General features: G+C 49.1%; 1 protein-coding gene across 7 annotated transcripts in view; it reads left to right on the top strand.

Annotated features, from left to right (window-relative positions):
* Positions 1-25,124, top strand: part of LOC122364794 (death-inducer obliterator 1-like) — a 37,209-nt gene extending 12,085 nt beyond the window's left edge. For 3 of the 7 annotated variants that reach the window (XM_043335533.1, XM_043335531.1, XM_043335532.1), the window contains exons 3-10: positions 7,190-7,316; positions 11,391-11,547; positions 13,799-13,934; positions 14,269-14,444; positions 14,786-14,939; positions 16,970-17,091; positions 22,449-22,700; positions 22,985-25,124. In XM_043335533.1, coding sequence (XP_043191468.1) covers positions 7,190-7,316; positions 11,391-11,547; positions 13,799-13,934; positions 14,269-14,444; positions 14,786-14,939; positions 16,970-17,091; positions 22,449-22,700; positions 22,985-24,451 — 2,591 coding nt within the window. In that variant the 3' untranslated portion in view covers positions 24,452-25,124. The remainder of the gene's footprint in view (positions 1-7,189; positions 7,317-11,390; positions 11,548-13,798; positions 13,935-14,268; positions 14,445-14,785; positions 14,940-16,969; positions 17,092-22,448; positions 22,701-22,984) is intronic. The other 4 variants (XM_043335537.1, XM_043335534.1, XM_043335536.1 and 1 more) reach the window with 2 other exon arrangements.
* The last annotated feature ends 271 nt before the right edge of the window (positions 25,125-25,395 follow it).

Genomic DNA, 25,395 nt, shown 5'->3' with positions numbered 1-25,395 from the left:
TAAGAATGCCACAGATGCACACCATGTACATTAGAACAATACGTAGAGTATAAGTACCGTTTCACATTATATGAGCACATTGCAAATTTCCTGATCAGGGAGTTTGCCCGACAACAAAGAAGACGATACTGATATTGGATTTCCAGATCATCAGTTTTCTTGGGGCTGCTGGTGATATGGAAGCCAAGATATTTGTACTGATCAACATAAGCTAGAACATTTCCACACAGCACAATATCAGGCAGGATCATATTTCGAAACAGTGGAGGCAGAATCGACATACACACTGATTTCTTGGTATTGAACACAATATCATGATTCCCTGCATAGTCAGCACAAATGTCAACCATTTTTTGCAGACCCTGTGGCGTAGGGGATGGGAGCACCATGTCATCCGCATAATATAGGTGGTTTATACTCCCCAGATAATGACATCCTACACCACTCAAGTCCAATTTTTCTGACAGCTGGTCGGTATAAGCATTAAACAGGTACGGAGAGAGTATCCCGCCTTGCCTTACGCCATTCGTCACAGAGAACTCCTCAGAGAGGGTTTTACCCCAAAGCACATGATACCTCTGTGAGTCTCGCCACCGAACGAGGAGCCTTACAACGCTATTATCCATTCCCCTACTCAACAGCTTATCAAATAGAGTCCAATGGTTCACGCGATCAAACGCCTTTCTAGCGTCCAGAAAACAGACAAAGACTGCACTCCTATTGCGCAAATAGTGGTCCACAATTTCTTTTAACGTTTTAACGTTTTTTGTAACGTTTTGTAACGTTTGTAACGTTTTAACGTTCTGTGACAATGACTATAGTGTAGTATTTGGCAGACAAATGGGAACGCCGACTGCTGCGATGCCGTAGATGAGTGATGTTTTGTGCTGGCTGCGCATGTTCATTCGCGCCCCGCTGCGGTGGCGGCGGCAGGGGCGCGCGCAGGCGCGGCCAGCAGCCGTGCGGGGGTTGGACCACAACACAACACCTTAGACCAGTTTTAAACGAAAAATAAAATATGTGGGTGTCAATTTTTTTTTTTGGGGGGGGGGGGGTCGATCTATCGTGGAATAGCAACATGAAAAACGCGAAAAAGTGAGCCAAGGTCATCAAAAACCAATGACCTGACTTGACCTTCAGGTGATCTTGACACCCACCATAATGCGTGGGACAAACATCATATCGCATGTTTGAACGCTTGGAACCACGAAAAGACTGCAAACGCGCTGCTAATGCGAGCCGACATACGCCGAATCACGATTCCGGCCATCAATAGTCTTGAGAAAGAGGTCATAGCTCAAAGGTCATTTGGGTCGGGGTCATGAAATTTTTAGGGTGGGTGTTAAATTGATCAACTCGAGGGTACTGTAAGTTTCATTGCGATCGGTAGCTTTTTACGCATAACGCAAGTTATTCGCTAAAAAACTACGGGAGTCCGTTCGACCCACCTCCCCCCTACACCGGCGAGGGTTAAAGTGATACATAGCACTTTAACCTACCACGTCCTGTCAGAACTCTGAAAACGCAATGGTAGCAATGGTACCATATGGTACCATTGCTACCATATGGTAGCAACGCACTCGTGTACTGTACAGTGTACAGTGCATTGAAACACGATTTCCTGGTGATACAAAGCTTCAAGGGTGGCGTGAAAGTTTAAAATAAATCATAAAATGGACATGCTCCGTTTTGTCGTCTTTATGCAATATTTCAAGCATCGCAAAGGCTTATGACATGGTTAACCCGCGCCCCAGTGGCGGTCTCAGCCAACTTCGCCCTGGTGGGGGGGGGGGGGAGGGGGGGAGGCATATGTTACCACCCACCTCTAACTCAAAAACTAAGAGGGCTAGAAAGACGCGGTAAAAAACAGTCGATAGCTCTCAATGCGTACGTTTGAAAGTATTTCAGTCATTTTTCATCTTAGAGCAATATTGGGGTCACCAGAGGTCATCAAAGGTCAAAATTTGCCAATTGTCATTATATTTTTTTAGAAAACATGCCGTTATCTCAGGAACTATGGTAGCTAGAAAAACGAATGAAAAAGCAATCGATAGCTTTTGAACCCTTCTTTTGATAACGTCATTATCAAAATTGACCTCAGGTCAACGGTTTAGCCTCCAGAGGGCAAAAACTCCAAAAATAGCTGTTTTTACGAGTTTTTTTTTCGACAATTACTTTTGACTACAAAAAGCCACGACATTTCTATTGCCAGAATCGTTTTCCTCTTGCCGAGACGCGTCGAATGAACTATAATTTGACCTTGAAAGGTCAACTTAAAAATTTGACCTCAGGTCAAGGTCATGACCTGACCGGAAAAGGTCATGTTGCATATCAATCGATGCGTCTCAACAAGACAAACACAATGAGACCATCCCCCAGCATTCTATCTCTTTCCAGTCGCGAGTTATTGGCAAAAATCTGTTTGTAGCCTCAAATGACCTCGGATGACCGTTCTAGAGGCTATCAGCAAAAATGACACCTTGGTCATCACGGATGGTCCAAATCATTGTGATTCTGAGATATTTGGACTGTTCCTATGCGTACACACGGATCTAGAGGCATTTTCATTTTTCTCCATTGACTTGTAATGGAAAGGTCACGCCACTGACCTGACCTTAGGTCACGGATATAAAAAATCCGAGCTATACAAATTGTAGGCGCCCATAACAGCTTGCAATCCACCAAGTTTAAAATCTTTCTGACAAACACTGCAGGCTGAACATAATTGCAAACTTTTTTAGGCTTGGTCAGTTAACTTGACCTGGTGACCTGACCTGACATGACCTGGGGTCAAAAATTTCACACATTGTCCAAAATTGATGTACCAAAAGCTACCCCAAGCGGCGCGGCACTACGCGCCGCGGTTTTTTTATTCACACGCAAAAAACGCGACAGGGTGGTAACATATGCCCCCCCCTCCACTGGGGCGAAGGTTAAGGTTATACGATCACGTTCTTAAATAAAATTGCTACAAATTGGTGTGTTATTTGTAGGCGTAGGTCGCCTAGATCCAACTTTATCAGGGCTGAAAGATAGTGAGAGGCTAGACCCACTGAAACGTCCATTGTGCTGTGGTCTCAGTTTTTTTTTTTTGCGGGCCACGGTGCTCTGTTAGGACTTAGGCTATGTGTTTATAGTTAGGACTTAGGCCATGTGTTTATAATAGATGCATGCTGTCTTTTTGATTAGGTAACTATATATTATAAAAAAGACTGGCTTAGGAGGCCTGTTTTTCGTACGCTTGGCTAAAATGGGAGGGGAGGGGGGGGGGCAGCAGGCTAAAGCTATTTATTTTTCATTATCCCTTGCCAGGCTGGGGGAAGGTGTTTAACACGCCTATGAAGTTTTCCGCTAATATCTAGAATACGCCGGTGCTCCGTTCAAGTTGCCTGACAAGTTTTGAGTCAAACGTTATTGCAGAAAGACACTTTCCGTTAAAACGTTTTTTTTTTTCTTTGGAGGCTGAAACCTTTACCGTATGTCAAAGCCGAGGTTTTTACATACTCAGGGCCGTGGGGGGCGGCTTTCGCCCCCCCCCCCCCAAGATCTTTGAAAGTTATCGACCGATTTTCAGAACTCAAACGGCGTTCGATAACCCCACCGGGAACTACATTTTGCCCAATTTCATTGACCTCGGTCCAACTGATGATGTGACAGGTCGGTTCAAAGGTCGCATTTTTCACCGTTTACAGGCAATCTAAGAAATTTGTTGTACAATCGAGTGGAAGGCATGCTATTGAAAATCATCGTGAGAGACTTGTTTGTTTAACACATATTTTGCCATTTGAGATCACTGATACCAGGTCAGGTCACAGAGGTCAGGTCACTGAGGGTCACAATATGAACTAGTGTCGTGTGATGCATGTTTTATGGTCCATTTTACATGGCAAATACGATAGTGTGGGTTAGGCGACCATTAAGGCCAGTTAAGGTTACGTTCTGGTGAAGATAAGATCAAGATCAGGTCAAATAATGTCCAATTTTAAAGTTGACCTTCTGCATAAAATGGGTATTGATTCGATGCAGCTTGTCACGTGAGGTCTAATGCTGGTCTTTTTTTGCGCTACGTGGTATAGAATGGCTAAAAGACCTGTTTGAAAAATTTGACGTCATCAATTTTGAAGTTTTTTTTTTCGCCATAGCTTGGTCAGAAAAGAGGTATTGATCTCAAATTTGGTGTGTTGATGGAAGACGACAGGGGCTAGGGGAAGCGGGGGTAACACCGCCCCCCTAAGCTTTTCGCCAAAATGAGAGAATATGTGTGAAGTCTCTTGGTAGTTATTGTCTTGGTTACAATATTTAAACATTTTCTCACGAGTTTTAGGTACTTATTTTGCATGCTCCTACATAAAAGGTTTTCATGTATCACGACTTTTAAAAATACCTTGCATATTTGCCGCCTACAAATTGTGTGGGTAACCCCGCCACCGGTATTGATGTTAACCCAACCCATTCCTACGAAAGCTTTTAATTGTTCAGAGATCGCGTGCGATGAGTTTCCTGTCGGTAAGTGGTAATTTTCGCAAATAATCGGTAATGGACACCTAAATAGGTATAGGTTCATCAGCTGTTTGCCAGTTTTATACAGCTGGCAAGTGCTTGGTCGGGATGCATGAAAAATATAAAGTAAAAAATCAAATAAGCTGCTTATTCCCGGCTTAGGAACATCTACGAACATAAATAAAGCGTGTCTTTGGAGTTTCGTCACTATCACGCTACGAACAGGAAACACCGCAACCTCAATCGGGGTAACACCGCCACGGGGTGGCGGTGTTCCCCAATAAGTGATCACAAGCAAAAATCGCCAGCGGCAAGAATGTACTACACGGTTCAAGCAAACCTTTCTTACAGGACAAAGCCGATCAGTTATTTTTCGATGTAGGGGAGAGTGGGGCAAAGCGGCCACCCGCGGCAAAGCGGCCACCCATCGTTTTTGTCCTTCATAGCTGGCGTCAGTTCCAATTTATGGTTTCCAATTACACTTCTCTTCACGGTCGTTCGAATGAGCCAGACCAGGGTTTCAGGCCCATCACCATTGTTCTTTGAAACACGGAAAAGCATTTCTTGCCAGGTTACCAACTATGTTTACAATTTTTAAATGTCATGTTATTCCATAACCGTTTGGAATTTTTTATAAGCGTTCTTGTCCATGCATTGCATGGTTATCGTACATGTATTCTACCAATTTTAATGTTTTTTATCCCACTATTAGCTAAGCTGGAATATTTTTGTCTCGAATGGTATGCGCGGGGCAAAGTGGCCGGGGCAAAGTGGCCACCCCCCAATTGGCCATATGTTGTTTCTATCTGGATAAAAAACATGATCTATATTCAAATGCGTCGTCAAGCATTCATCTTGGCCACTTTTCAGTTGCATGAGTTACCAAATAATGCAATTAAATGTTTTTTTTTCATGAAAATCCTTTCTTTGTTTACCTACAGGTGGGATGCTGACAAAGCAAACATCCATCCTCGCTTAAACCTTGTCACCATCAAATACCCTAGTCGTACAAGAGGCAACTATTTTGTTTCTCATATCGGGACTTGAGAAGATGCCGGTAGCCGCTTTGCCCCAGGGTATGGGGCAAAGTGGCTAATATGCATAGGTTTAAAGTTTTGTCCATATCTTCCATATGTGAACGCCTTTGGAAATAAAACGCAGTTGAAATAAAAGGCAACTTAATAGGGATCACATTGGTATAGAAAGAATCTTTTCAAGTTTAAAAATCAAGCGTTGGCATCGCGAGAAGCGTTAGGGTGGCCGCTTTGCCCCACTCTCCCCTAATCAAGTAAATCAAAATGAGTCTCTACTTAAAGACATTCAAAAGTGCTCCCAACTCATCGAATTTTTATAAGCGAATGTGCATTTTTCTTTAAATGCCCACACTGAGCTTCGATTACACTGAAACACCGGAACACAAATCAGAAGACGCTTACCTTCGTGCGGTTAATAGGAAATAACGGATTTTTACACTTCACATTTCATACTTTCGCCGCCAGATGGGGTGGCGGTGTTTCCCACAGTGGCGGTGTTCCCCCCGCTTCCCCTATAACATATATTCCGTTTTTCGAAATTCTATTTTTTTTTCTGCATGATACGTCAAAAAAAAAACTTTTATTATGTTTAGGGGTAAAAATAAAAAATCCAATATAACATTTTTATAAGCCCTGGTAATTCTACATATTTCATGTCAAGAACATTTTTCTGTATCTTCAAAGCTGTAGGCCGGATGCTCTTCCCGCGAAACCTTTTTTGGTCGAAAATGGCAGAACATGACGTGTTTTTGAAGTCATTTGTGGCCAACCTATCGTAGCCTTTTGAAAAAAATCACAATGTGTAAAATTGATGCTGAGAGGGGTCCTGAAAGTTTGGTTACGTTTGCTGATTGCTGCAGCTCACGAGATATCTACTGAAAAGGACAGGTGAGGGGGCGTTTCGGCCCTCCCCTACGGGGCGCGGGTTAAAGGGACCCTCCCACCTTCAAAAAAGTTTATGAATTGGCATGAAAGTGATGTCGCTCGGTTCAGAAAGGGCGAAAACGAATATCTACCAAATTTCACCAAAAAATATTCACCGGTTTTCAAGATATTATACTTTTACTTTTGTTTACTTTTTGGGATCTCCGCTGTTCCTAGCGAATTTATTTGGAAGCAATAGTTTGGCAGCTGAAAGTGCGGCACTTGTTGCGCGCAAAGCAGCATATACCACCGCGTGCTACAAAACGTTTTAGTCAAACATTTAAAAATCATCAGATATCTGCGCTGACGTCACACATTCAGAGGGGTATTCCTATGCATTAGCCCCTCTGAATCAAAATGCTGCAATTTTGAAATTCAATATTTCCGATTTAAGGCATTTCTCTATGTTGTGAGTGCCGAAACCGGTAATTGTGAGCCAGGGACCCCATTTTGGCTATCTCAACTCAAATCTTATGTTAAGGTGGGAGGGTCCCTTTAATATTTGTGCCGGGCCAAAGCTGTCAAATTGACATTTGAAAAGGGCGTTTGATGCACCATAGTGTGTGTGCGTTGGGCACTCATGTCTAGGTCATGAGCTATCGTCTGCAGTAGCAGGTCAGTAGACAGTCACGTCAGTAGCCTTTGTTTTATGAACTAACGCAGGCCGGATGTCTCACCAAGTCACTGGGCGCCGGGTGCCGATAGCTGACCGTCGTGTGCCTCCTCCGCAGCCAAAGTGCAGCAGCGGCTGCCGCTGTTCTACCTGGCCAACGATGTCATCCAGTACAGCAAGCGGAAGAACCTGGAGTTCGTGCCGTCCTTCCAGACGGTGCTGGAGGGCGCCATGCCGCTGGTCAGGTGAGTCAGACGCTACGGTCCGACCCGCCTCCGACCCGGCTCTGACGGGACGGGTCACATCGACATAAAAATATCCATATTTCAAAACCCACACTCGCAGCGCAGACTTCCAACTTTTATAATTTACCTAGCTCCAAGCCCCGTGTCCGATCCCAGATGGGTAATTGCAGGGCAGACTCGTCATAATTGTGTTTTACGCTATTAGAAGCTAGTCACCTGATTCAAATTAAAGGGAAACTATACCTTTTTCATTTTTTTTTTAAGATTGCGCAATTCGAATTTTAGAAGTCGTTCTGTGCAGGTTTCAGACTTACCGGATTCTTCAAACACGATCTTTCGATAAATGATTCCAGAGTCGCTTGTGAGTCTAAAATAGTACGTGCGAAAAGCCTTCATCACTATTTTCATGATGGCCAACGGCGAAATTGTCACCTTGAATGGCGCACTTCATACATCTATCACGCAATTTCCGAAGGCAAGCTGCAACGTTATTTTTTCAATATAAGCCTCACGCCCGTTCCACATTTAAAGAAAAAGGCAAAAATGATGCCAACACACAACCAAATACCTTCGTACCATACCCGAACGTTGAATCTCGTCAACCCGGCTTCGTTTACCTTCTTTTGCGGCGTATCGATTCGCCGGGTCCAAAGCCGGGAATTCCGGCGCCAACGTTGAGTGAATGGTACTAATGTTTACTAATCTCCAAAGCTTGTCCAAAGCCACAGCATCGGCGAATCGATTTCTGAATCGCACACTCCCTGTAACATACATATTGTAAGCGTAAATAGTTGTTGAAAGTTATGTATAGGGGCATCGCCAGCGCAGACCTTGTGGAATGAATCAAATAGCGGACAGGTAGCTCAGTCAACATAAGTTGGTTTTTCATTCAATCGTAAACACGCTAGTTTTTCATTTGGTAAACTAGTCATAGCTAGTTTTTCAATAGAAATCATTCAGTCATAATTGAACCAGCTGCATCACTTTTGGATAACGGTAAGTTAGGGTTGCAGCCTGAGGTTGAGCAGCTTCAGCTTCAGGGGTTTAGATGCTGAGTGCCCTGGTCCAGATGCCGTGGTGCCGGACCCGTTAAAATAACATCCATTCAGCGCTCAGGAGGGACAACATAACAGACCGTGCCAACCGTGCATCCATTTCGTGAAACTCTATACCTACGTCTTGCGTCACTTCCGTCGAGGTGGAGCCACCACTGAATAGACTTAAGCCACCGTCTCCGTACCTTTCGTATTTACGGAGTTCTAGCCGTACTGTATGAAAGCTGCAATGTCCAGTGTTCTGCCCTGGTGGGCTACTGTTGCGGCAGATACGATTGATAATGTAAACGTGTAACAATCAAATTTTCTTGAATTGAAAGAATACTCTTTTCTGATCAATATCCACCCATAGTATTTTCAAAAAGCCACCAAGGGCTCTTAGAAACAGTGCAATCATTGTACCGAGCGCATGTTTACCAATGAAACCCCGCCCGGTGCTCGGCACCCGACGGCCGCTGGGGCTCGGTGACCTGAACTCGGCGGCGCTACCCGGAGAACGCAGTTTCCTCTCCCATTTGGTGCGCATTGGCAGCGATTAACTTTTGTAAGCGGCAGTTACAAATGATGCTTACCTATACGCTGGTGTGAGTTTGATGTCGGGCATTTTTCAAAATGCCTGGGAAAATAATGTCAGGCAGTTTGCAAAATGCCTGGTGGGCCAGGGAGTTTGCAAACTGCCTAGGCATTTTGCGAAATGCCCGAGTTTTCACTTTGTCTGTAATCTATATAAGATCTCTTTTTTTTTGTATTCGGACCTCCCTCAAACGGGCAGTTTCGTCCCATTTACAGGAGAGCTCCTGCTCCTCCTGCTCCTGCTCCCCTTCCCCCAGGATACGGCTGAAGTGGGAGCCTACCCCACACCCGGTGAAGCAGCCGGGGACGTTATTCGGTCAACACCTAGTGATAGCTAACGCAATGAATTGAGAGACAATGGGTAGTAGACTGTCGTAGACTATATATTCCGTGCCTATGCTGAGCGGCATGCCAACGACAGAGCACGCCAAAGAACACACCTGCAAAATTCAAACTGAGACAGGTACAAACAAAGACCTTTCACAAACACGACATCACTAACACAGGAGGCCAGCAGAAGCAGCAGAAGTCGCAGAAGACGCTGCTCGCCACGTTGGAAAAGCTAGTGCGCCACTTTTGCCAACGTGAAAGGCTGCCACATCGGGAAATACTCGGGATGGATGTTACAATAAACAGCATATTCAATTCAAGAATCACAATATTAAAGCTCCTAGGGTGGAGACGTAGGACGACTTTTCAGTTTGTTTAAAACCTGTGCAAATCGCGTGCTACAAAAAATTTGAGTTTATTGCAACATCGTCCGATGTCACTATAAATGTTTTCTTTTTCTGCACCAATCTCACTAAATTCACCCATTTTAATTTATTGTAACAAAAAATGTTACAATAAATTTGAAACATTGGAAAAGTCGGTTTATTGTTACAAAATGATGCAATAAAAGGGACAACACAAACGATTTTAAAGTCGGTCACAAATTTTACGAACCACGCAACAAGAAATAACAACCGCAAATACTAGGTCGTTCAATAAGTAAGGTAAAATGTACCATAGCTCATTTATATGACGAATTCAAGCAAAATCAAATATACCATCTGAATCTTTGAAAAATTTTCTACACAACCTTTGAAACTGTTTTTATGAGTTTGGCTCACTGTCCGAACACGGTCGGCATGAAAATATTGATGCAGCAGAGTTCCGTTCTTGAAATCCCCGGTTTGTCAGGCGAGCCGAAATTCACCTCAAAACGAGTGAGCTGACCCTGCAATGAAGCTATTGCCATTAGCAATGCTTGCTGGCGAACAGTTGCTACGACGATTTTAACAAGAACACAGCAGTGTAAGAGACAAAGTTCTAGACTCTAGAGCAAGTAGACTTGTGTCCGCAGGCCTCTCTGGATTTGTCACAATCTGTAAAGTCGGGGAGCTGATTATGGAGACCCAAAGTATCTGCGTGACTGCTTTCATTTGCAGAGTGAAGTGTTGTGTCGAAACAGTTCTAGGCATCATCAGATATGCTTGATATGCATAAAGTCTTCACGAGATAAATACAGAAAGAGCTCACTGAACAACAGAAAGACGTTGAACGAGGCATCAATGTGGGATCGCCTTTGCTTGCTTTAGCAGTACAGGAAAGCAGCCGTGATCTGACGCCGTCCCACTTCGACTGTTTGGACCTGCTGTGTACTTTGAAATCTTAACTGATCAGGCAATCAAGAACATAATCAAGACATGGCTTTGGAATAGCAATAAGGAGTTTTCCGAGTAGGATTTCAACCCCGGGTGGAGTGCTGGGATAAACGCGTGCGCCTGAACGGTGGTTGGATGTAGGTTCGAGTTCCGAAGGCTGGAGAGGCTAGCCGAAGTGACCTGCTAATAAATGCTTATAGCCAGTTTGTAGACGAGATTTCAATGAACATATGTGGCTAGTTTTGTGTCATTGCACCAAAGGTTGACTGAAATACGAGTGATTTTACCTTACTTATTGAACGACCTAGTAGGTATAGAAAGTAAGTTTGACTGGCTAATATTCTTTTGCATATCAACAATTTTTTTTTTTTTTAGCGTAACTGGGGAAGCTCGTGCCCAACATTTTGATATTAGAATAACCGCCGCTGGTGATTTTTTTTTCGTTAGTTTAACTGGCCTAAGCACCATTTTACGGATACACTTTAATACACAATCGATTGTCGCATTTCAAGACGATGCTACGATTGTAGTTATAATATGGACAAATATCGTGTCGATAGTTCATGAACCTCCGCGAATCAAACTATGAAAACATTTACATTAAAGGCGCCTTTGATGTAAATGTTTTCATAGTATGATTCGTGGAGGTTCATGAACTCTCGACACAATGATGCTACGAATTGCAGTCACTTTATTTCCTTTTGGCGCCGTATTGAGTTGGAACCACCACAGCTAATGAGCGCCATTTCTCAGTCCTCTGCGACTAACACTGACCGTTGGCTCGCTGCCCCTCCCCACAGGGACGAGAAGCTGCGTCCGGCCATCACGCGCATCCTGAACATCTGGGACGAGCGCGGCGTATTCGAGCCGGCATTCACGTCCACGCTGCGCAACGTGGTCAGCAACGTCACCAAGGCGGACACCAAGGAGAACGCCCAGATCCTCTCCGACTTCAGGGTAAGAACGCCCAGATCCTCTCCGACTTCAGGGTAAGAACGCCCAGATCCTCCCCGATTTCAGGGTAAGCGCGCCCAAATCCTCCCCGACTTCAGGGTAAGAACGCCCAGATCCTCCACGACTTCAGGGTAAGAACGCCCAGATCCTCTCCGACTTCAGGGTAAGAACGCCCAGATCCTCTCCGACTTCAGGGTAAGAACGCCCAGATCCTCTCCGACTTCAGGGTAAGAACGCCCAGATCCTCTCCGACTTCAGGGTAAGAACGCCCAGATCCTCTCCGATTTCAGGGTAAGAACGCCCAGATCCTGTCCGACGTCAGGTTAAGAACGCCCAGATCCTCTCCGACTTCAGGGTAAGAACGCCCAGATCCTGTCCGACGTCAGGGTAAGAACGCTTAAATCTTGTCCAACTTCAGGCCGTAGATCATATCCGGCTTCAGGGTGATGACACCCATATCCTAGCATTCTTTTGAGTGAGAAATGAGCGCGTCGAGGCCCTCTCTGACTTCAGGGTGGGTACCTACGCCGGGCTGCGCACTCCTGTGACTGAGGGCCACGTCGTGACCGAGGGCGCCGCATACGCTATTGATTTTTCATAGCTCTGATTATAATATGCATCCATTTCCATATTCATCAGCTTTTATTCATGTACTCGTATGAATACATATAGTGCATAATTGTATGTCCAATACCGGCGTACCTGATGTAGATTTGGTTTCATTTACTGTCATGCGGATTACAGAGAATGTATACCATGATGGTTACATAAGATAGCTATCAGTTAACCCGCGCCCCGTTGGGGTCTGCCGAGCAACGCGCCCTGTTGGGTGTGTGTGTGTGTGGGGGGGCATTATGCCCCCCCCCCCTAAGATCACGAGAGCCACGCAACACAGCGACAAACAGCAAACGGTGTTGGATAGCCCAAACGGGGAACTACATTGTGACCCAATTTCATTGAGCTCGGTCAAACCGATAGCGTCACAGATCAAGTCAAAGGTCGAATTTTCACAGTTTACAGGCATTTCAAGAAATGTGCTGTAAAATCAAGTAAAATGCATGTCGTTGAAAATCATCGATGGCCGATGGGGAATTGTTCGTCAAACACATATTTTGCTATTTGAGGTCACTGATGCCAGGTCAGGTCACTGAGGATCACAATATGAAAATATCATGTGATGCATCTTTTATGGTCAATTTTACATGACAAATGCGATTATGTGGGTCAGGCAGCCTTTGGGGTCAGTTTAGATTATGTTCTGGTGAAGGCCAGGTCAAGGTCAGGTCAAATTAGGCCAAATTTCAAAGTTGATTTTTTGCATAAAATGGGTATCGATTCGATGCAGCTCGTCACGGGGAGTTCAATGCTGTTCTTTGATTTGCGCTACGTGGTCTAGAATTGCTAAAAATTGTGTTATAAAATTTGACGTCATCAATTGATCAGTTTTCGCTATAGCTTGGCCATGGATGATTATTATCTCATCCATGGCTTGGGCAAAAAGGAGGTGTTGATCTCAAATTTGGTATGTAGATAGAAGAGCGCAGGGACTATCACATATATTCCGGTTTTCGAAGTTCGAAAAACTTGTTTGTTAACGTTTTTCTTAAAAAAAATCAACTTATGTATTTTTATGGATCAGTACCAAAATTTTGAAAATCCGAGATAGCAGTTTTGTAGTGCCGTCTTTTCTCTGCATGACCATATAAAGAACTTTGAAATTGCTTTGTGAGCGTTTCAAGATTTCTTGTGTCTTGCTCATTTTTGCTCGACCATGACCTCAGTTTGACCTCAATAACTCCTGACCTAAGGTGACCTAAGACTTGAAATTTTGTGTGAAGGTGTCGATGCCCGGGAAGGTACTGAAAATTTGGCTTGCTATTCAGGAAAAACCACGGGGGGCAAATTGCCCCCCAGGGGGATTGTCCCCCGCCCCTAACGGGGCGAGGGTTAATTCAGAAAACCATATGACAAACTATATCAGTCGTTAGTCGGAACCTAGCTGCATGTCATCCGGCCACCTGTACAGTGTACACCTGTACGCATGTTTCCATGCGACCGATACAATGGATCTTGAAGTACTCTACCATTTTCAGAGTACTTCGAGAAATGCGATAATGCTCTATTTATTTCAACACTAGGATTACGACCCCTTCTGCTAAAATGATAGGTTGTATACTATGTAGTGGCCACGCTTGGCGCTGCCGCGGGTCGATGTGCGCCGTTGTGACTTGGTCTGGCGCCCCGCTGCCGACAGACGAGCGATCTCATCAACCACGTGCGGCAAGTGGAGACAAGCGAGAAGGAGACAGATCAGCTGCTCAAGGCCATCAACGATGGCGAGTTCCACGTCTCCGACACGGCTCTCGACGAGCTGCGCAACAACATCAAATGTGAGCGAACAGCCCCAGCGGGGCGGCCCCAGCGTCAGGTGTGAGAGTGAGACGAGGGCGCTCGTATCGCCGCTGCTGGACTTTGCGTCCCTGGTTCAGGCTGGGCTTTTTTTTTGTTACTAATCGTGCGGCCTGCAACTAAGGTGGCGTTATCGAGGGTAAGTCCTGCACGACCTTGGGGAAAAAACGTTACTCTCTTTGCCAGCCACGCGTTGTTTTTCAATTTCCCTTTCACGGCGACTCGGAGCGCCAGTAACCTCCCTCGGCCGGTGACGGCTCGGGGGAGCCGGAAGGCGGTCCTCTAGCGCCCCGCCCTGTCTCTCTGTGTCGGCAGCCCGCTCGCAGTCGAACCTGTTCGTCAGTGAGCTGGAGGAGGGTGTGCGCGCCGTGGAGCGGTACGTGTCAGCGCTGGACCGAGAGATCCAGCAGCGCGCCGAGCTCATCGAGCAGCTGGAGCGCAGCGAAATCTTCTACGAGACGCAGCGCACCGACGCCAAAGTGGTGGCCGTGGTACGTGCACACGCGCGCCTACCGGCGTGGCAAGGGTGAATGAGGAGGCGACGGGAGGATGAAACTGGCTGTACGACAGGATTTGATGAGTCTAGTTAATCGCCGACAGATAGCATGAATGTCAGAGCATACCATGATTGTCATGTCTTTGGTTGTAGATGACGGCCTACAGTTATCCCGCTGAGAAGTTTATTTGTATCGGCTTTGTTTTCTTATTGCCTGCCTGCTCATGTGTATGGTGAAAGCTGTAATAAAAGAAACTGTTGTAATATTTTTGTTTTCATTACGTTGTGCTCTCTTAGTGCTATGTCCGCCAGTTGACGGTTCGTTTCTGGCGGCAGGCGTACAAGAACTTCAGTAAGCGTGTTCGCGATGTGCGCCGTAAGCTGGAGGAGCTGGTGCCCGAGCTGCCGGATGTGTCGCCGGTGCCGTCGCCGGACATGAACGCGCCGTCTCCGACCAACTCGGACGACGGGCTGCAGCTGCCCGATGACGGTATGGGTGCCGGGGACCGACCAGGACCGACCCGGCTAGTGACGGGGCGGGTCTCATACGGTCCGGGGCGGGTCTCATACGGTCCGGGACGGGTCTTTAACGGTCTCATAAAGGTCCGGGGCGGGGTAGGTCTAACACGGGCCACTGGGGCTCCTGTGGGCATGGGGAGATTAAGACAGTCTGCTGCATGATTGTCTGCGCTCTTCTCTGGATTTTAATTGTCAGCTTCCTAAAGGCATTTTGTGGAATACTATTATTAACCCGCGCACCGACGGGGGTCTGCGGCAACTTAGTACCGACGGGGGGGGGCGGATGACCGCCCCCCCCCCCCTGAGATCTCGAGAACAAAGCAAGATAGCGACAAGCGGTAAACGGCATGGGATACGCACGGACAAGGGTTGACCTCAGGTCGCATGACCTCGAGGTCATCATGTATATCATTCGATGCGCCTTGACGAGCTGAACACAATGAGACCATCCGCGCGGCTGTATCTTGTTCCTGTACGGAGTTATTGGCAAAAAAAACTTAAATGACCTTTGATGACGTCACATGACCTTACAGCTGCCCAACAGCAAAACAGACCTCAAGGTAGTGAAGGTTGATCGTATATGAAGTCATGCATGGTTTATGGGGCCATTCCGACCCGTTTTAGTGGTAAAAACAGGGAGTTTATTTTTCCTCCATTGACTTGTAATGGGGAGGTCGAGAAATTGACCTGACCTTAGGTCATCGATATCAAAATTCCGAGATAAACAAATTGTAGCTACTAATGACCTTATAACATCCTGCGACTTTCAAAGGCCTCCGACATCTACTGTAGCTCTGGCACGGTGACAAAGTTGCAGAAAAGTGACGGGGCTGGGTCATTCAAAGTGACCTGGTGACCTGACCTTAAAAGTTAAGAGGTTCAAACGTGCACACCATGTGTAAAATTGATGGGAGAACAGTCGTACCAAATTTCGCCGCGGTTTTCCCGCTATCTACGAAAAACCTCAGGGGGGCGGGGTGGATATCCGCCCCCCCCCCCGTCGGTGCGCGGGTTAACATGTTCTTAGGCCTATCCCAGCTTAAACATTTTTTTTTTGCAAATTAATGAATAATTGAGACTGTTTCTTGTTACATAATAACGAACTGTGCACGTATAGTCGGGATATTTACCAGCATATTTATAGTCATGCATCAGCGATGCCTCGATGTATCAAATATCACCTGCCTTGAAACATTCCGTCGTGTGCTGTAAACTAGCTAGTTGCTCTATGTAGTTATAGTCTGTTCCATATCAAGCTTGCAGTCGGAGTTTCTTCGGCAGATCGCTCCTCCGCTCAAGAATTTGCGTCTTAAAATGCAAGAGCTGTATATACAGAAATCACGCACAGCCTTCAGCAGGGCACTTCGGCTGCAAACTCGAAACGGAACAGAGTTTATAGTTGCTATGGATTTCTGGAAGCATCTCGATGCTTTGTTCTGCCTTCTGTGTACCAATTTAACTGCATTCTAATGTTTCCTTAGAACGGATGAGCCTTGTTGGAACGTTAGTTTCAGTGGTTTTATTAGTGGCAACAATCCTTTTTTATAAGGGTCGCATTTCTAACCACGGCTCAATTCCTATCTGCTTGTGTTCCGCCTAACTAGTTAGTACCATGCTGATGTTATGGTGTTGGTATTGTTATATTAGTTTTTTTTCTTGCTTCGACTGCCCACCTTCTCACGCTACGTATGTGAAGCACACCCTTCCTCCGCTCTTGGTGGTAGAACGCCTGCAATTGGCAGTCACTAACTGGTCTGCGTGTGTGTGTGTGTGTGTGTGTGTGTTTGTTTTTGGTGTCGGGTGTGCCTGTCCGGTGTCTATGGTGTGTCGAATGTGTCTCTCCGGTGTCTTTGTTTGTGGGATGTGTTTGTCCGGTGTCTGACCTTGTCCCGTGCCTCTGTGTCTCTGTTTGTCCTGTCTTGTCTGTATGTGTCGGGTGTGTGTGTCTCTCCGTGCGTCTCTGTGTGTCTCTGTCTCTGTGTGTCGGGCGTGCCACACCAGACCCGGACCCACCGTCAGCAGCGGCGGCCGACTCCAGCGGGCCCGACCCGCGCTCCGAGATCGAGCGCCTGCTGGGCAGCTGGACGGGCGGCGGCTCCGGCGCCCTCTCCTCCACTGACCCGGTGAGTGGCCGACTGCGGCGACGGCGTCGGTGCACTCCGGTACCGCTCTCAGTGGGGTATCCATCTATCTATCTGTTTGGGTTTGGGTTTGGGTATCTATCATGTATCTGTTTGATCATTTTGTGTTTTATTTAATGGTGAGCTTAATTACGGAGCGAGCGAAGCGAGCGTAGTCTTTCCTTAGATTAACGGAAATTTCTGAGTATGAGCGGCCGGCCGGCCGGCCGGCCGGCCGGCCGTGGTCACGCTTTTGCGAGGCTTATATCTCAGCAACCACTTGACCGATTTACATGCGGTAATTTTTGTAGGGTAGCTTCATTCCTTCTACCAAGTATTGGACTATTCCCGATGCATGTGGGTGACCCCTTATGCACGTGCCACGTGCAAAACGAAGAGTTGTCACTTTTTGTAATTGTTGCAATATCTCGGTAACTACTTGGCCGATTGCGCTGAAAGTTGGCATGTAGGTAGGCACCCACTATGCAATGCATATCCATGTGCCAGAGTTGAGGTGCTGCTGCACGTGCGCACGTGCAGGGGTCGATTCCAGATCTCGAGAACGGCTGGACCGATGGCGCTCAAATTTGGTACATGGTTAGGGACCGGTTAGTAGGGTGCCGTGCAAAAGTCAGTTGGGACCCATTTTGCACGTGCGCACGTGCAGGGTGCCGCTTCCAGATCTCGAGAACGGTTGGGCCGATTGTGCTCAAATTTGGCACATCGCTAGAGACCGGTTAGTAGGGTGCCGTGCACAACTCAGTTGGAGGTACCCCCTCGCAATTTCGCACGTGCAAGGCTCACCCTCTCGCTCGCTCCGTTAGTCGCCCCAAAAGGCGCTATACTGGTCGTTAGTGAGTGGAGCTTTACTTGGTATCGTTACTGCGCTCTCTTCTGCCGAAACTCGCTTGCCAGTTGTCAATATTTAGCAAACTGACATTGTATTAGGGTAAAATGTGCATCATTGATTTCGTCATTTTCATGCCATCGCTGTTCGGTCTCCATACTGTTCAGTCGTCAGGCTGTGGCGCTGTCTGGCCGGTGCTATTCCATTACCTGGCTGCTAAAAGACGATCAGTAAAAGACAGGTTGTCATTTTCCTAGCCGCCGTGTTGATGTTTTATCTGCTGGACGGTGTGGGCAGCCGTCGGTAACCGGTTGCCGGCAGGCTCGGATGGAGTTGTATCCATGGGTACGCGAACAGCAGTGGGAGACAGCCCGACAGGCCCGTCAGTGCACTGGTCCGACATGCAGCGTCGTCAAATGGACAGTCGTTATGGTGACCAATTAACACCAGTATAGCGCCTTTTGGGGCGACTAACGGAGCGAGCGAGGGGGTGAGTCTTGCAAGTTGCACGTGCGAAATTTCGAGGGGGTACCTCCAACTGACTTGTGCACGGCACCCTACTGACCGGTTTCTAGCGATGTGCCAAATTTGAGCACAATCGGCCCAGCCGTTCTCGAGATCTGGGAGCGGCACCCTGCACGTGCGCACGTGCAAAATGGGTCCCAACTGACTTGTGCACGGCACCCTACTAACTGGTCCCTAACCGTGTACCAAATTTGAGCGCAATCGGTCGAGCCGTTCTCGAGATCTGGAAACGACCCCTGCACGTGCGCACGTGCAGCAGCACCCCAACTCTGGCACATGGATATGCAGTGCCTAGTGGGTGCCTACCTACATGCCAACTTTCAGCGCAATCGGCCAAGTAGTTACCGAGATATTGCAACAATTACAAAACTGACACCTCTTCGTTTTGCACGTGGCACGTGCATAAGGGGTCACCCACATGCATCGGGAATAGTCCAATACTTGGTAGAAGGAATGAAGCTACCCTACAAAAATTACCGCATGTAAATCGGTCAAGTGGTTGCTGAGATATAAGCCCCGCAAAAGCGTCCGCACGGCCGGCCGGCCGGCCGGCCGCTCATACTCAGAAATTTCCGTTAATCTAAGGAAAGACTACGCTCGCTTCGCTCGCTCCGTAATAATCGGTCTTATAGCATGGCTTCTGGCCGGAGCTGGCCGCATTAAGTCCAGGGCACGATTTCAGTGGAAGACTTCCAAAACAAATAACACACTAATGTATTTTCACTTCCATGATCAAAGGTAATAACAATTTTTCGAAATGCTGTATCCAGCTGCGCAGCATAACATTATCGTCACCCCACACACCGTCACCGCGTCACTTCGCCTCCCTCCTTCTGGCCTCTACCCTCCACCATGTCCCAGCTCAGCCGTCAGTGTGGCTGCCGAGTTCCAATCGCGTGGCAGCGCTGCTGGCGGTCCCGCCCCGCCACCGCGAGGGTGGGGGAGCGCGTATCGTGCTACTGCCGGCCAGCGCGGTTCGCCACTCGCCGTGCGCCAGGGCAGTGCACTTGGCACCATATCGCCAGTGAAAACTCCTTCGGCGGCGTGTCTCTCTCGGGCCCTGCAGCAGGGAATAGGCAGTGGCGTCTCGAACGCTGGCGACAGAGCACTCTCTCACTTTAGAGTCATCCATTAAGAACCAGCTGTCGGCGGGATAATTGAAGCTGTAGTGGTCGCTATCTTGACTGCCATGGTGCTGTACCACGCCATAGAGGTCGTAGACCAGCGTGTACGTGTTGGGGTGCGACCCAACTGACTCAGGTCGAGGTCCCGCAGGGGGAAGGTCACCTGAGCGTGGTTCTGGCGCGCGGTGCCGCCTGCGAAACTGAACCTCTTCAGGTGAAGGATGACAATAGGGGCATTCCACGTCAAATCAAACACCGAAATCCGTCATCCCCTTCGATTTTTCTGAAAATTTGTAGGCAGACTGGGCATGGTTCAAAACTGAGTTACGTGTAATATTTTCGAAATTTGATAATGTATCGCCGAGATATAGGTCATCGAATATAGCCAAAAATGCCACACATCATTTTTTTAAATGCTTATAACTCTGGTTCCTTTTCTGGTATCAAAATGATATTAACAGGGTCTTGTAGGCAATTGATAAGGCTTTGATTTTTAATTATAAAATTAAATTGAAGTGACCTTGAAATGCATTTGACCTTGAATTAAAACAGAAAAATTTAAATAGCAAAAAACACGCCACCGTCGATTTGAGTAATTTTTACATATTATGTCCGTCACAATGTTCCTAACCATCTGTGAAAAAATTGGAGTGGGCCATTCATAACTTTCGCGGCAAACGCCGTTTTCATGCATCAACATCACGCAACCGCGCGTGACCTTGAAAGACAGAGTCAAGACATGCTTGCTTGTGTACACTTTCTGAAATGAATGATTGCTGATTAGTGATATCCCAAACTCTGCGAGAATGGAAATGCATAGTCATCGTAGTCAAGCATGCACGTTCCATTGTAAAAGTGTCTCAGGCAAACGGTATTTTGCGGTGAATTTTGAGCCGTGTGGAAATGCATCATGAAATAAATTCAACGAAAACATTATCACGCAACGATATCTTCACGTCTTTTGATCTTCACTATACGAAAGAACATACATTTTTGAGTATGTATGGGGAATTTCTAGTTAATCCGATAATAAATATGGCAGTTAGAGTCCTGCTAAGAGTAACATGTCGCCGGCTGAGGCGGGATCGGCCGACGCGGGAAACGCAGCAGTCACAATTTTGTGTTTACACGTTCATATTTCAATTGTTTACCAACCTATTTTCAGAATTCTTTCACCATAAGATTGCCTGTACATTTCTTAGTCTTCTCACAAAATTTGACCCGAATCGAACGTAATCAGCGGTAAGGAGCGCGATGTAAAGACGGAACCGTTCCGTTCCGTCCCGGCACAGTCTACAATTCAGGCGGCGCGTAGCGGTCGGCGCCGGCTGCCGAGTCGCCGCGTCGCCGCGGCGACAGGATGTTCACTTTACACCGCTATAACTAGAACAGTTGTGAACCGATTTTCTTATTGCTTGCACGATGAGATGTGCAATTCAATTCTGGACAGGTAGCCATCAGTAATTTCGCATCAATATTATGAGATATTGGCGAAAAACAGGAGGGGTGGGGCGAAATTCACTCTTCCCCCTCCACTGCGCGTGCTAACATACGTTTGCATTTGTGCCATTTTCTTCAAAACTTATGAATGGCCCACTCTAATTTTTTCACAGGTTGTTAAGAATATGGTAGGCAATAAAATATATGAAAATGAGCCAAATCGAAAGTGGCGTGTTTTTTGCTATTTCAATTTTTGTGCTTAAGAACAGAGTTAAGCAAATTTCAAGGTCATATATTTAAGTCGATGCAATTCTAAACAAATGCTTAAGAAATTACCTAAACAGTAAGGTTTATTTCATTCAAATCAAACAAGTACAACCAAAGTTATGGTCGTTCAAAAATATAAAGATGCAACATTTTGTAAAAATTTGATGCCCTATATTTAGAAGACCTGTGGTCAAAATGTGCAAAAAACATCAATGTAATGTCCGGGGCGACACAGGAACTCGCTCACAAATTTATAATGAAATCGCTGATGGTAAGGTGCAAAACAGCCGATTTTTGTTCGATTTGACGTGGAATGCCCCAATAGGTGGAACTCACCAGAGGACTTCCAAATGTTTATGAATGTCAAAACTGCCGACGGTCAATACATGCAGTGAAGCACCTGCCATGCAGCGTCGGACATTTTGATGCATAACATGCATTTGTACATTGTTCTCTTTTTACCTCTAACTACGCGGTATCCCCTAGCATGATGCTGTTAATTGTAAAGATTGCCGCGAAAAGTTTAGCTTTAGCGGAAAAAATCATGTGCTGAACTGAGTGACTGTTCATTGGTGTAACTTGGGAAAGAAGCTGTGAAAAAGAAAACTAGCGATTTAGCTACTGTTTAATCGTAATAATCGGTGTATGTTGAAGACGGTTCAACCCAAGCGCTGATGGTTGCCGGTGTTTCTGAGCTTTTTTATCATGGTCATTTAATCAATTAATCATGACCATCATGGTGAAATCATGATGGTCATGATGAATGGTCTATATCATTGAACAAATGGTCATTCTTATGTTTACTGTGGCTTGCTGTGGCTGGTTGCTAGTTGAGGCTGAGAACGTGTTTCATGCAGACGCATCTTTCTTTGCTGCTGTGCTCGGTCTCAGACCCTCTTCGTCAGACGTCTATATCGGTTGTCCCGCCGGTCAATGAGGCTGAGCTGGCCGGCCCAGCGGTCTGTGCCGCCTCCCTCCTGACACCCCTACCCCGTCTGTCCGGTCAATGAGGCTGAGCTGGCCGGCCCAGCGGTCTGTGCCGCCTCCCTCCTGACACCCCCACCCCGTCTGTCCGGTCAATGAGGCTGAGCTGGCCGGCCCAGCGGTCTGTGCCGCCTCCCTCCTGACACCCCCACCCCGTCTGTTCGTGGCGGCAGCCGACCGTCGTGGCCGAGGACGGCGCCGAGTTCCCAGCGGCCAGCTCCGGCTCGTTTCTCGGAATGGGCTCCTCTTTCCCGGCGAATCTGGCGGCCGAGCTGCTGGGTCGCTCGGCCGACACGCCACCGCCTGTGCCGCCGCCGCCGCCGCCGCAGCTCTCCGAACAGTCAGCCATCGCCGTGGTGACGGGCGTGCAGCAGGGCGGCACCTTCTCCTCCCAGAACACCCCGCTGGCAGACGACAACGACTTCGTGAGTGGCGGCCGCCGGGGCAGTTGACGCGCCCTAAAGCTTTAATAAACAAACAGGGGCACCCCGATGATTGCTGGGGAGGAAGAGTCATTCTTAACTTTGCATTACTTAACTCGTTTCTGCATTTGTCTTTTAGTTACTTCAATTGCTTCTGGTATGCTAAAAAGTAAAGCCTTTGAGGGTTTTTGCATAAGCTATAATCTAACAGTACGTGTCCGTTAAGTTCCTCTGCGAGTGATGTCCACTGACGCGGCACCACGGCGCGCGCGCCCGTCATGTTGCAGGATGAGGACACGTACGAGTCGGGCGCCAGCGGCGGCGGCGGCGCTGCCAGCCAGCCGCTCTCGGACCTGATGCGGCTCATCGGCCGGCAGCTGCAGCCGCCGCCGGCGGCCGCCCCCGCCGCCGCCGCCGCCGCCCACATCCCGGGCCTGGACCTGACGCGCCCGCCGCCGGCGCTGCCGGACGTCAGCCAGCCGCCGCCGCCGGTGGGCGCCGAGCTGTGGCCGAGCCGGCCGCCGCCGGCTCTGCACGCCGACCACCCCTGGCAGGAGGACGCAGTGGACGCGCCCTGCTCGCCGCCGCCCTTTGAGAAAGGTAACAGCGCCTATAATTCGCAGATTGACCTGCCCCCCGCGTTTAAGGCGGTGGACGAGGCTCGTCTGCCGTTCTCGGCGGACACGGACCACCGGGTGCTGCCGACTGTGCCGCCGCCGGCGCCGGCGCCGGTGCCACCGCCCGCCGACCTGGACCTCCGCCAGCCGCCGCCGGTCCCCGTGCCGGCGCCCGTCACCGCGCCACCCACTGCCGCTGCCAGCACCAGCTCCGACCACGGCGCCTGGGACAAGAGCGTCGACGACTTCATCTCGCAGGTGACGGAGGACCGCGACTACCGGCGCCGCGCCGACGCCGACTACCGGCCGCCGCCGACCGACCTGCCCGCCGGCGACGACCACGACTCGCACGACATGGACATCTCGGACGGGGAGCGCGAGGGCGCCGCCGGCCGGCGCGCCTCTGGCAGCGGCACGCCGGGCCGCGCCGCCAGACGCCACTCGAGCGGCACACCGGGCCGCGGTGAGCGCGCCCGGCCGGCGGCGGACTCTCCGCCGCCGGCCTCCGTGTCGCCGCTGCCCAGCGGGGACGAGGGCAGCCGGCGCGAGCCCGAGCTGGTCGACCTGGAGGACGAGCTGCCGGAGGTGACTGCTGGCCTCACCGAGTCGCTGGAGGCCGTCGACGACCCGAGCGTCTCCAGCTGGTCGTCGAGCGCCGACTCGCCAGAGCCGGCCGGCGGCGGCGGCAGCGGGCACCGCTCCCGACACCGCAGCGGCGAGAAACGCAAAAAGCGCCACCGCCGGGACAGCGGCGGACGCCGGCGAAAGAAGGAGCGTCGCACGTCGCGCTCGCAGCGCCGCGAGCGACGCTCGTCAGGCGATCGGCGGCGCCGCTCCCGCAGCGACGACCGCTCCGAGCGCAGGAAGAGCCACAGCAAGAAACACTCGCGCGACAGAAGCCGGTCGCGCGACAAGAGCAGGGGACGTGATCAGGAGCGAGGGAAGGGCAAGTCGCGCGACCGCGACCGTCACCACTCTCGGGGCAAGGGCCGCTCTCGGGAGCGGGGCGGCCGGGACCGGTCCCGCAGCCGCTCCCGGTCCAGGGATCGGCGGCAGAGCGGCGGCGGCGGCTCCTTCGATTACTCTCAGGTGGGTGCCGGAGCGATGCACCGCGACAGGGCCGGCAGACGCTGGTAGAGTACTGGAGGCGGTAAGGCTGGCGACCGACGGGGAGCTGTACACACACAGACACACACGCATACAAATCCGGTGAGTAACTGGTGGCAGGGTTAAGTAGTCGCCGTGCGCAAACGACGTGCCAGTGTACATGTCCCGCTTTCGGCGCATCGAATTTTTCGGACTGTTCGGCGATGCACCGTTCGGCGATCAGAATTTTTTCGTTGCGTTCAGTTTTCGATGTTGCGTTTTTCGGCGTGGGTTCAGTAGTAGTTTGGTAGCGGGACGCGGCGAGTTGCCAGCGTCTGGTCTTACCTGCGGTCGCTGTGGCTGGTAGGTCGGTCGGTGGCCACACTGGGTAGCCTGCGAGCGCCCGCCGCCGCCGCCGCCGGCCATTCGCGCCGTTTGTCCGTGTGTCGTCTGTACCGCCGTCTGCGCGGGGTCAGTGGCCACCGCGGTCCCGTGCGGTGCGCGCGAGCTGCGGGCCCACCGGGGTCCCCGTGCGTCTGCCTGTGCCCTCGCGTGTGTCGCGTGTGTGTGTCAAATAACGTTCCCGGTCGACCTGGCGGTTTGCTCTGGAGGTGGTGTGCGTCGATGGGCTCTGTACGCCGCGCAACGAACGCTACAGACAAAGCTCCGTGACGGCGTCCCGACTGGCTTTTATTTACGGCAATATCAACAAAACGGCTCCGAAGTTTCTCTGACCGTGCGTGCTGGCCTCGCGCCAGACCCCAGGGAGGGGGAGGGGGGCTCCAATGCCAGGGGACAGGTGATAATAAGATGCCTGCCGACTGGGGGTTTCAGAATTCAGACGTCTCTGAAAGGACCAAACATGATTTCGTGTAACGAAGAAGAAAATTTGTCCGGAGAACTGCGTGCCAAAGAATTCGCGCAAAAGAAGACCACTTTCTGAAATGGCTGACAGCCGCATCTATTCAACACATCCATGTTGAGGTGTTTCCGTT

This window comes from Amphibalanus amphitrite, unplaced genomic scaffold (genome assembly GCF_019059575.1).
Source record: "Amphibalanus amphitrite isolate SeventyFive unplaced genomic scaffold, NRLGWU_Aamphi_draft 000698F_arrow, whole genome shotgun sequence".
NCBI lineage: Eukaryota > Metazoa > Arthropoda > Thecostraca > Balanomorpha > Balanidae > Amphibalanus > Amphibalanus amphitrite.
This window is presented reverse-complemented; position numbering and strand designations above follow the sequence as displayed.